The sequence below is a fragment of the Populus trichocarpa genome, chromosome 9 (genome assembly GCF_000002775.5).
Source record: "Populus trichocarpa isolate Nisqually-1 chromosome 9, P.trichocarpa_v4.1, whole genome shotgun sequence".
NCBI classification, from domain to species: Eukaryota; Viridiplantae; Streptophyta; class Magnoliopsida; order Malpighiales; family Salicaceae; genus Populus; species Populus trichocarpa.
Genome location: NC_037293.2, coordinates 8,256,067 through 8,268,746, shown reverse-complemented (window position 1 = coordinate 8,268,746; position 12,680 = coordinate 8,256,067). Strand labels below are relative to the sequence as shown.

General features: G+C 33.7%; 1 protein-coding gene across 1 annotated transcript; it reads right to left on the bottom strand.

The window, feature by feature from the left end:
* Positions 1 to 3,231: 3,231 nt before the first annotated feature.
* On the bottom strand, positions 3,232 to 4,452 carry LOC7469630 (zinc finger protein ZAT10). The gene has a single exon (XM_002313871.4). The coding sequence runs from the start codon at positions 4,205 to 4,207 to the stop codon at positions 3,455 to 3,457; it is 753 nt and encodes a 250-aa protein (XP_002313907.1). The 5' UTR covers positions 4,208 to 4,452; the 3' UTR covers positions 3,232 to 3,454.
* Positions 4,453 to 12,680: the final 8,228 nt, after the last annotated feature.

Sequence of the window (12,680 nt, the reverse complement as noted above, 5' to 3'; positions counted from 1 at the left end):
ATATTAAATTCAAAAATTAACAAAAATAAAAATATAAATTAACTTGAATTAATCTGTTAAATCTATAATTTAAATCATTCACCTGATTTAATTATACGTAACCAAGATGTATGAGACTTTTTTATATCAAGCAACAAATTTTATTTTTAAAAAATAAAAACAGGAGATGCGCTTCACTCGTAAAAAGACTTGGCTCGCGCTTCAAGCCCATGAAAAAAGCATACCTTGCGAGCCATACTTTTATTTTTTCCAATAATAAAAGCAGAAGACTCGTCGTTGTCCCTTTATTTTTTTATATAAAAAAACACAAACGGTGTATCGTTTGTGGCAGCAGACAATCCTTCATTTACTGGCTAGTATTTTTTGTGATAAAGGGTTGTTGGAAAACTGGGCACTCTGTTTTTTTTTTTAAAAAAATATTTTTAAATTTTTTTTTAATCTAAAATACCTAAAAAACATTATAAATACCTTGATAAATTCATAATAACCTTAAAAAATATTATACAAAAATCTAAAATCAACCAGAAAACAAAAAAAACTTCCCACATGTTTTTTTTTTTTATAACCCGTGGTGTCCGGGCCAGCTTACGTGCACCACAACTAATCCCCGGATCTACTGAACATCTTGTAAGCTCAATAGACAAGTAAAACATCGCGGGGGTGATAGTCATGCACGCTGAGGCTCTATAAAGTATGAAATTTACAAAAAAAAATATTTTTTCCAAAGTTTGAAAAAAACCACTAATTTCCTATGTCTTTTTCATTTCCTATTCGTAACCGTACCATTTTCTAACAAATTGACTTACAATTTGTTACTATAAAAGCAAAAAAAAAAAAAAGGGGGGGGGGGGGGGGGGGAAAGCACTCCCATAAACCAAGTATTGTTAACAATTCAAGACCAAGTACATTTATATAGCTTTATTTTTATTTTATTTTTTAAATCGTGTTACCTGGTCTTTCTCTTTCCGGGTACATGCGCTAAAAACAACATTAAAATATAGATACAAAAACGAATGGCTGCTAGAGGTAGAGGAATATTCCACGCTTGCTAATTAACCAGGGATTATTTTAAACGCTCTCTCTAATTCGAGGCTAACCATCACAAGTCCTGCAATTAACAGTGTGCGTGGGTGGACTAATTACCATACATTTTCATGTGATGGTTGTACTCTTACCTTTCCTTCATATTTTACCTCCCCACACGCAAAGAACTCCCGACTTTTTCCTGCCTTCTCTTCAATGCCTTGGAAGCGTTAAAGCTCCTCCATTAAGCAAATTATACCCTACCCTCATTAAAGTGTACGTGTATATATCTTATCTTATAGTACGTGTCGCCCAAGAGGCTCACTCCTCCCTTCTTAACTTGTATCGAGAGCTTGAGTAACTGTCCAAACCAGGGAATCTTGCTGATGTTTCTCAGTTCTAACTGTAGAGTCCATTCCAGAGAGGAAATTCTCTTTTGTAGCTTACTGCATTGTTTTCATATTATCGATCCTTACAGATAGAGAAGTGTGTAAGAAAGAATTATCTTGTGTGGTTAGGCATTGATAGCACGGCACGCATCATCAAAATCTTGACCCCTTCAAGCATCCATATCCATTATCCACTGTTCAGTGCCTCAGCCCTCGCTTCCCATACCGCTACTTGTAAATGGTTGTTCGTTATTCTGGCCACGTTGAGGCTTGGAGAATAATATATATATAAACATAAGAATAATTGGACAGGTTCGCGTGTGAACGTTTTGACAGGAAAAAAATCACAGTTCATACCGCGTATGGGGAGAATATGTTATAAAATACAGCACTGGTCAGAATCTAATGTATCAAGCGCTAAGTTTTTTGTTTTTTGTTTTTTGTAATTAGTAGGTTCTTGATAGAATTAAATGTGTTCCTAAGTATATAATGGACATATAGGACCCGATTGTATTAAATATTTCAGCATTGGACCACTTAATTTGTGTTCGTTTTATTCTTTTTTTTTTATTATACATGCATAAGATTTTTTTTCATGTGAAAACCTGGCATCTCTAACCACTAGATTGTCTGATCCTTAAAAGCCTATATTTTCATTGGCTGACAATAGATAATATTATATTAATTAATTAGTTAATTAATTTCCTTGTAAGACCGCAAGCTGTGCGCTCTATTGTGTACTGAATAATTTACCTAAAAAATAACTTGATGAATTTTAACACCAATTTTTCTCTTAAGAGGGCAATATTTTCATTTTTAATCATGCCCCAGTCCTGTAATCCAGAATTCTACCATGTAAGTGATCCCGTGAGTCGTCGTCGTTTTCTTTTTCTTGCTCTCTTTCTTTCGTGGGCTGTTTCAAAATTCTCACCTGCAATATTCATTAGGTATCCGGCCAAAACTCTCGGGAAAAATATTGAGGATTCCACCTCAATTCAACAGTAACGTGTAAATGAAATCCAGACAGATGTATTCGATCCGCCGGCGATACCCTTCAGAATCAAGTCTGAGCCTAGAATATATAAAGAGTAGGTGCTATGCAAGTAATTCTTACATCTACAGGTGTCCTAGGCCACGCAAAAGACGTCACGTCATCATGCCAGCATGTGTATAAAGGCATGATCCACATGGGAGGTTATTGGCTTAGACTTCAGATCACTCTAGATCAGCATGGGATGGTTCTTTGTCTGGAAAAACCACCACTCCCACTACGAATCCCCTGCCTGCCTGGCCTCTTGCCTGCTGGATCTGCGCTGTTCACGCGGCGATGACTTGCTTCAGTATCAGGCCACACAAAAAGGGATGCTGAATATTATAAGACCTGGCTTGCTTTGATGGGTTTGGCATTATACTATGCACCAAGATTTGTAATGCATGGAGCTTGATTTCAACATTCACATGTCGCCATGGCCAGTGAGACCGACCTTTACTATTTAATTCAAAAAAATCATAACAAAAAAAACCAAGCTAAAATGTTGCACCTCGTCCTTCACTTTTCTTTTTATATTTGAATTTACCAGCGGTTTCATCACGTTTGCTGAACTTCTGACATTTTTATTTATTTTTTGAAAAATAGAAAATTAAAATCAGAAATTGAACTGTATTCTTTACCTAAATTAGGCCTTTAAAGCGCGTTTAGACTTTAGAGACTTCAACCATCCCAAATAAAAATATTCGAGTAAAATTGAAATATGCCATGAAGAAGAAATCCATTCATATCCGCGAGAATAATTAATAATTGAATATCAATCTCACACAATTTTAAAAAATTATAAATATTACTGCCCAAATAGTACTTAAAGAATGAATTAATGTCCAGTAGCGTAGGAAGGCTACAAACGATGAAGAAATTCTCTTTACAGAACCAACTCATCATCAAAGCAAACCCTAAAAGATAAGAACAAATAATAGCGCTTAATTAAAACAAAGAAATCCAACAATCTTCCTAATTGAACCTAATCTACAATTCTAAAAATTCAGTTTTACAAAGAAACCACGCCGGTCTTTTCTTTCTGAAGCGATAGCGTTAATCTTGGCTTTTTCCCTGACAAAGGACTCTCCACTTCTTGATCTCTTAATAGTGCTTGGTGACCGATTCTTGGACCTTCAAATTCAGGCAAAGCGGGCAAGTTCAGGTCAAAGTCAAATCCACCACCGCTTCTTTGACTTTGACTCTGGCTTACGCCGCCGCCTCCGACAGCACCACTGTCTGAGGTGGTGATTGCAGCACTAGTACTGCTGTTGTTGTTGCCTCCAATAGTACCTTCATAATGACAACGTTTGTGCCCACCTAAGGCCTGGCCGGTAGGGAAAGTTTTGTGGCAGATAGAGCACTCATGGGTCCTGCCACTGGTGTTGGTGGTAGTTGCAGGTGTGGTGGAGGTTGAGGGGTTCTCGGCGGCTGTGGTGGACTCAGAGGAGGATTTCCTATGACTGGCTTTGTGCCCACCAAGAGCCTGGTAAGAAGGGAAAGCCTTGTTGCAAACCGTACACTTGTATGAAAGATTCAAGGTCGGCGGCTGGGGGGGTGCTGGGGGGGCGGTTTCTTTGTTGGCTGTGGTAGTGGAGGTGGTGGAGCCGCCACGAGCGAGCATGATAAGGCAAAGAGCAAGGTATTCTTCCTCCGTTGAAGGGGACTCACTACGAGATCTCTTGGAGCGTTTCCTTTTAACACATGTGTCTTCATAATTGAAAGGAGTGGCTGTTGTAGGAGAGTTCAGAGCTTCAAGAGCCATAATTGGGATTCTTGATGATATTGAATTCTTTTGAAAGCGAAGAGAGTAAGAAACAAATAAGTTTTTCCGAAGAGAGAAGGGAAGGTATTGAGATTGAGAGAGAGATTAGCGAGTGAGGAGCATAGAGAGGGTCGGCTTATATATAGAGGAAGCTGGGGTGGAGTGGGAGAGTTGGCGGGTAGGGAAGTCGGTCAACTAAGCGAAAGAGTGAAGAGAGGGGTGGGATTTGTGGAGACTGAGCTGCTATGGAGAGGTTGTGAGGATGACTAATTCTAATTTCAAAGTCAAAACAAAGCTACGCCAGCCTTTTTAACCTCCGATGGCACAGAAATTAGTAAAAGGGTAATTAGAGTCTTCGGGTCTTTTTGATCGTGTGGAGCACGCCTTATTGGGTCAGGAAGGGGGCATTAATAAGGTGGATAAACTCGCAAAGATTATATTTTTATTGCCTTTTATAGTTGGGTTTTGCATCTCCCAAGTAAATCTTGGAATATCTTCCAAGATTATTCCATTTAAGTGACTTGCTCCTTTCCAATTCCTTTCCTTCTTACCAATGGCATTAGGTTTTTTTTTTTAAAAAAAAAGAACAAATAAATATCAGTATTAATTTTCTTTAAAGGAAAAGTAATAGCAAGTCACTATTAAATTTCCCCGCGCGTGACTAAGCAAGAACAAATTAATACTGCCACGTTACCTTTCTTCCTTATACTACCTGGTTTCCGAGTCATGTTGATGTTCGTTATCAAATGGTATTTTTCTTCTCCTCCACGTAGAATTAAGTATGGCTTTGGAACTGTTATAAAGCATGGACCAGGCCGCTTTTGGCGAAATAATCGATAATAATGAATTTACCCTCGACGTGGATTAGCTAGTTTCAATAGTCAAGTTAGCTTCGGAGGAGCAGTGAAGGAAAAGGAGGAGTGCTCCACGGAAAGCAATCTGGGTTTCTTTGAGAGATTGTCGAAGAACATTTCGTGCCCGTTGGGCACTGCAGCGGCAAGAAGCAAGCACCGAATTAAAATACAAACCATATTTTTTTTGACATAAGTTACACTAAAAAACTGAGGTTCGAGTCGAACCTTAGTTTATAAAAAGTAATTTTTATTTGTTTCTTCTTTTTTTCTGCGTGGAGGGTGACTCAACTGTTGCAGCCGGACCGGGTCCAGTTCAACGCTAAAAATACATTGAATCGGGTTTGAACCGGTAAAATAAAAATAAATTAAATTTTATTTTTTATTTTTAATTGTATTTTATTCAAAAAATTAGTATTTCACATTATTCAATGACACTATATAAATTAAAAGGAGATTGTTTGATGACGTAATATTTGTAGAATTTAATCGCAATCCCAATTTTATTTTTGATGATATTTTACCTGATGTTGCGCGCTTACGAAATCAATAAAATTATAGTCCTTGTCGGATGTATTTCATACGTGATGAAATTGTAGATAGTTTAATGGAACAACAAAAAATATTTTATATTAAGTATTATTCATTTCATGATGTAATAGAAGTAGTTAAATCTACAATATTTAAATTAAAAATCATCAATATTAATATATATTTTTTAAATTTATTTTATAACTTCAATTTAAAAACATTATTAACCAAGCACATTAAACTATTTTTTATTCAATTTTAATTTCAAACCAAATATTTATAAATATCAAACCAACCTTAACCAAAAATTATTTTTATAAATATTTTTTTTCAAATCATTGTCACAACAATTTCATAGCTTTATTTCCTTAAAAACTGAAGGATAATTTGTTTTGTGTTTTTTTTAAAAAAAAAACCTAAGAAAAATGTAAAATAAAGTAACCGCAATTATTACATTAGTTGGCATTTTTCACAGCTACTAAAGAGTGCTCACACAAAACACGATAATTGGCTAGCAGTAACGATCCATGTATAATATCTTCCTTGCAGGTTAAGGTATTCTTACTCCTCCTCATAGGCGGAGGTATGGCAAAGGCTGCGGTGGGCTTTAGTCTAGGTCAAGATTTTATCAATATTTTTTGACTAGTTTTATGTAATTTTTTTTTGTAATTTTCAATTAAATTATCAAAACATTCTGAAAATTTGCGTGGAGCCTTCTAATATGATGTTTTAGCTTGGGTTAAAATTTCAGAATTTTTGGAGAAATTTAGAAATTTGATGAAAAATCACAATTTGACCAGTTTTACGTTATTGGACGTAATTTTCAATCCGACCATCAGATCGAGCTGAAATTTTACGAGGGATCTCAAAATATGTTGAATAAAATCTGGCTAAAATTTTAGAATGAACGGAGCTTGGTAGGGCTAACAAAAAAAGGACTGTCAAATAAAAGCAAAATGACTCATTAAGAGTAAAATGGTTATTTGCCATTAAAAAATAAAACAAATCAGCTCCTCCTTTTTTTTATATGTTGCCGACTGGGTAGAAGCAGAATAGAAAAATAAAAAAAAGAAAAGGCGAGAGAGAAATAGAAAAAAATAAGGGAAAAACATAAAAAAAAATCTAAGAAAAAAAATAAAAAAAGTGAAAGAATAACCTCGTAAACTTACAAAGTCCAACTTATAAAACACTAATCTAGGGAAGAATCAAGTGAAGGAAGGAGAAAATGAAAGAGGAAAAAAATTTAATTACTTTGTTTTTCAGTTGACATGAGATTGTTATTTTATCCCGGTTGAGGGGTTGTTACAATATCGATTCAGATTCGATTATAGATGAATTATATTCCACAAAACATCAAATGATGTAATTTTAATAGTGAGTTTATTTTTATTTTCGCTTTAATTTTATGTACTTTCAAATTTACTTTTTAATATTTTGGGTAGTGTATTTGAATTAAAACTTTACTGTTAATTTCAAAAATTCATATATATAAGTTAATAATCGATCTTAAAAAATATTTATATATTTATTTAATAGCCCAGGATAAAAACAATTCTTGGCTCCGCCCTTGCTCCTCCTCGTCCCCGTTTCTTTTGTTACCGTATCTCGAACATGTAAACGTGTTGTGGTATGATATATTTGAGGCTTTGACGGTCTTCCTTCTCTGGAAGTAAACAAACATGCTTCTGTCCTGCTTCCTAGGTGCTTCTACCCTTTTGACTATTTACTCTCACGCGCTGATAAGTCCTCAAGATCTTCCTCTGTTAGTTGCCGCTTTTAACTGGCCTTATCTAGGATCTTGGTAGTTTCTTGTTTGTTGGCTATCTAGAAAGACAGCTATCTGTCTAATCTTCGCCCAGGAACAAAACAATATCCCACTCTTTGCCACGTCTATAGCAGCAGTAATCCCATGATTATCCCTCGTTTGTTTTCCCAAAAAAAAAAAAAAAAACAAGCCGCTTCACTCCCCGCTAGTAACCCCCTTGCTAAGAGTATGTTAATTTTATTTTTATTTTTATATTTTTTAAGTGTTTTTTAAATTTTAATTATTTTTTATAATCTTATATTGTTTTGATATGCTAATATAAAAAATAATATATATATATATATATATATTCCGTAAATTTTCTTGAAATTCTCTAATTATTATACTCAAAATAAATTAACTATTGTGATTTTCTAATATAACCCCTATGTCGATGCATAGAAATTATAGGCACGTACAGGTTTTGATATCTGAATTTACTGGTGTGGATATATAATGGTGAGATGATATTTCTTTTGATAAATTTATCAACTCTCAAAATATCTTCAACCCAAACAAGAACAACTAGCCATGCTAGTTCGAAACAATCAACATATAGCATTGTTTTATTATTATTTTTAGTCAGTTGCAGTAGAAGAAGATAAACGATAGGAATATCAAAACCTTTTTTTTTTTTTTTGATTTGGATGCTTTGTTTTTTTTAAAAAAAAACAAAATTGCATATACCAAGGAATTAATGAATCAAGATTCGTGTAAATATTTGCCTCGTTTATGATTGTGGTCGAAATAAAAATTTGATAAAATTTATTTTTTTATTTAGTATTATATTTTTATATTTTTAAATCATTTAAATATGTTGATGTTAAAAATATTTTTTATAAAATAAAAAAATATTTTTTTAATAAAACACACTTACAAAATCAAGACAAATAATATCAAATTCACAAACATCCAACCATCTAGGTGGTGGTCCAGTGGTAAGAGCTTGAGACTAAGAGGTTTGCTCCCTTTGTGATCTCAGATTCGAGCCCTGTGGTTGCTCATATGATAGTCACTGGAGGCTTACATGATCGTTAACTTCAGGACCCATAGAATTAGTTGAGGTACGTGTAAACTGGTCCGGATACCCACATTAAACTAAAAAAAAAATTCTAAAACATCCCCCATAAAAACCCACCTGTCATTGTTTTCTTGAAAATCGTTTCTCATGTTTTTAATATAAAAATACAGAGATTAGGTTGGTGAATAAGATGAGGATCCCTCAATCTTTTTAAAATTGAAAAAAGAGAGAGAGAGAGAGAGAGAGGCATACAGTGTTATTTGTATTAAATAACAAGATAGTTTAGCTAGTACAGTTTAGTAGTAACAAGAGAGAGTAGACTTCTGATGCTCACCGACGCGCAACCGTGAGGGCACACGGCAAGCAACGAGCCAGTCTTCTAAAGTAGGCACGTGTCACCTCTTTTTGGCTGGTTTTTACACGCTAGCAAACAAATAGAGATAAACCGACAAGCAATTGTTGATGACCACATTAAGCCATCCTTTGGCTAGAGATCTCTAACAGATTGCCACGTGGGAGTTTCTGATGTAGGTCTTGCCACGTATAGCCCTTCTTCCTGTTTATCATCCCCTACCACAGTTCCAGTGGCCTTGCTTCAGCCATCATTACCTAACCTACAAAACAGGAAAGAAAGAGAAGCGACAAGCGTGTTAAAGTCTGTTTAAGGCCACCTTAACTACACGTGTTAATGTGGACAATCTCCTGAGGTGACTTAACTGTGAAGAAGTTAGCTGAGTGACGTTATCGATGATTCGGTAATGAGGCCAGATTAACGGGATGCCAGAATTCTGTTAACATCAATTTCTTCTCAGATATTTATTGGTAACTTGGGATGCTTTGGTGTGTATTAGTTTCTTTTATTTGTGTAATTACTGTGTGCACGAGGGATTAGATGGGAATAAATTAAGTTGGAAAAAAACAAGTGAAAGGATAGGTACCTACAACTTAATTAGGGGCGTGGCGCTAAGCTTGAAGGGCCAGTTCTGCGGATTTATAGTTGAGTTTCACGTGACTCAAGGTTGTTGTCAGCAAAATAAATGATTAATAAGGGTATTTGGAAGTATATTAGCATTTGTTTAAATTTAAAGTGTTTTTTATTTTAAAATAGATTAAAATAATATTTTTTATTTAAAAAAAATTATTTTTAACATCAACATATTAAAATTATATTAATTTAAATAAAATAAAAAATAAAAAAATTTATAATTTTTCTAAAATAGTTTTCAATGCCAAACACTAAAGAAATAAAACCCGGCTTGTAAGCAGCCTTTAAAGGCTTGTTATTATATATGTCTTAAAGAGCAAGCTGTTTGGGTATATTTCTGTTCATGAATGTGTAGATGGTAATTATAATTACCATAAATTTGACTTTAATGTTTTGCCCGAGTGAAGATTCGTCTGATAAAACTAGAATGGCGGCCCGAAAAATGTTCAAACGATTTACAAGAGCGAAAGAAATTTAGTACATTTGGATAGATTAAATAATTTTAATAATATAATTATAAAAAACATAAACAAAAAATAACAAAAATGACTAATCAAGAAAAAAATAAGCTTGCTGTTAAAAAATATACATTTTGTTATTAAAAGTTTCTACCATTTTATTTAATAACAAAACAAAAATTAAACCAAAACACATTATAACTTCTTAAAGAGAAAAATAAAATAAAACTTGAAGTTCAATTACTCTAGTCACAATGACAAACTAGCAGTCCACTCAGTCCACTTGTGAGGTTGGGACCATACAAATAAAAAAATAGCAAAAATCATGAAGCTGAAAGCCCAGAAATCTAATATCAAACGATAAAATTATAAAAAATAAATAAATAAACATAAAAATAACCAAAGTTAAATTGGGTAATGTTACCCCGTTAGAAGGCAAACTAACAAAAATCATAATGTAAAATTCTTAATCATCCAAAATTAAAAAAAAAAACAAAACATATAGTAGTCAAAATAACGAGGACCAGATATGACATGCAGAATAAATGAAATAAAGCAACGAGAGACAAAATTGAAAAACAAAATAAATCAAGAAAATGATTAAAAAAAAATCAAACATGATAAATGAAAAAAATCAAAGAAAGATGAAATTGGAAAACAATTTTAATTTTATAAATCATTATAAATAAAAAAGATAGCAATAAAAAGAACATGAGTTGAATATTAAGGAAACAAAATTAAAAAGCCGTTCTAAAAAATTAAAAAGAGGTTCGAGAATCGAGGTAGATAGAGAAAAAAATAAAGGCCTTTAATGCCAAATTGAAGGTCTGTTACATGCATCTATCGTCTAGGCTTGAAAAGATGATTGGGGAGATTCCAATGCCACCCTGAAAGCTCATGTCTGGCCATTGGACAACGCCACACGCACCATTTGAAGTGGCCGGACACCACCTATCTGTTGATGTTTGCAATGCACACCTTAGCTACTTTTAATAACTTCTATATCAATTAAAATATCAAATTACCTCTCAACACATTAATTATAACAAAAATACCTTATGAAAACATGAAAAGACACCTAAAAACAAGTTCAACAAAATTTGGATTTAGAGGTAATTTAGTCGTTTTAATGTTATGAAACAAATAAAAAGACTAAAAAGCTTGTACATATCAATTTTTTTTTATATATATATTTCAAGGATAATTAAATTACTTTACCATGTAAAAAAAGGAAAGCATACTATCTAATTTGACAACACCAATTAAAACTTATGAAAAGAATATTTTTGTCCCATGTTTTTCCTATGGAAAGAATATTTCCTCCAATTTTTCATTTCATTGGTTGTTATTATAGAGGGTAAGCATCCACGATCCCTTCTAATAGAAATGAACACGGCTTCTTTAATTGTGATGCCAAGTGATCTTAAGCTAAACCCATGCCGTGTCAGAAACTGTAGATTATAAGATAGCTGATGGTCCAAGCCGAAGCGCATCCCAGACGTCACTTTTACAGGCTTTATCCAATAGGGTCGGAGGAAGAAAAGGAGTACAGATTCACACTTTGCTTCGTGGTCCAACTCATAATTGCTGGAGTAAGTGTCGAGGTGCATGTGATCCTTCTCTTTTCTTTCATGAATAGTCTTGATTCTTGGCACGAAAGGCTTGGCTTGTCCTAAGTTACTTCGATACATGGATGTTGAGAATAATTATTTAAAAATATTTTTTTATATATATTCTTAAAAAATAAATATTTTCGAAAAACAGTGTACCACACTCACGAAATAATATCCAATTAATTAATGTCGTCGCCGAAGGCACACGCCTTGAATAAATAAAGCCACTGCTTTCAAATGGTAATTTGGAAACTAGAATCTTATATACCTACAAAGGGTTTTTTCTTGGTTGATTATCATCTCTTCACAGCCACAGTTCCCTGGAGTTTTTTTTTTTTTTTTTTTATATATAAAAAAAACATAATAAAAATAAAATAATAGAGTAAAACATATGAAAAAATATTTGAAAAATTAGAATATTTAAACGAGTCGTAGATAGATACTATACGTCACGTCTTATATGTTATAGATATCATCCATGACTTCCAACTTATATTACTTTACAAATTATTTTTTTTAAAATGTTTTAATTCACCAAAACACTCCTATTAATTTATTGGCAACAAGTTGGAAGGGAGAAATAAGATGATCCATAGAATGATGATGTCAACCGACTGCTGTTTTTTTTTTTTATAATTATTATCATTGGAATATTTTACTGTTTTATGTTGAATTATTGCCTTAAACGATGGCTAAGACAAGGCCCGAGACGGGATTGGAATTTGATGACGTCAAGGACTACGTACCATCTCGTCTGGTTAAGTTGCTTGTAAACTTTAAAGAGCTAGTTTTGAGAGTCTATACAATGGGAATGGCCTTTAGTTTTAGAGGCTCAGAGGGTACATCGATCATGTTACTGTTGCCTTACTGATGGCTGTGGATCGAAGTCCAAAAGCATGCGAATATTCCACTCTTAATTATTAAAGTTTCGTCTTAATCTTTACTGCCAGATCGTATCGATGCTGTGTTAAAAATGGAGTTCTGATCTTGCCCAGAACCATATTTTTCCCGTCAACCAAACCTGGAGCGGTGGAGGTCAAATATAAGACCAATGAATAAACTATATTTTACAGTTTCACACGTGAATTTCGAGCGGAACTTGTCTTCCTTTCTGTTTGTAAACTGTGAATGGGGACTCTTCCAAATATTCAAAAGCAGAGAATAGTGAATAGTGAATAGTGAATAGTGAATAGTGATCTTGTTGACTGTT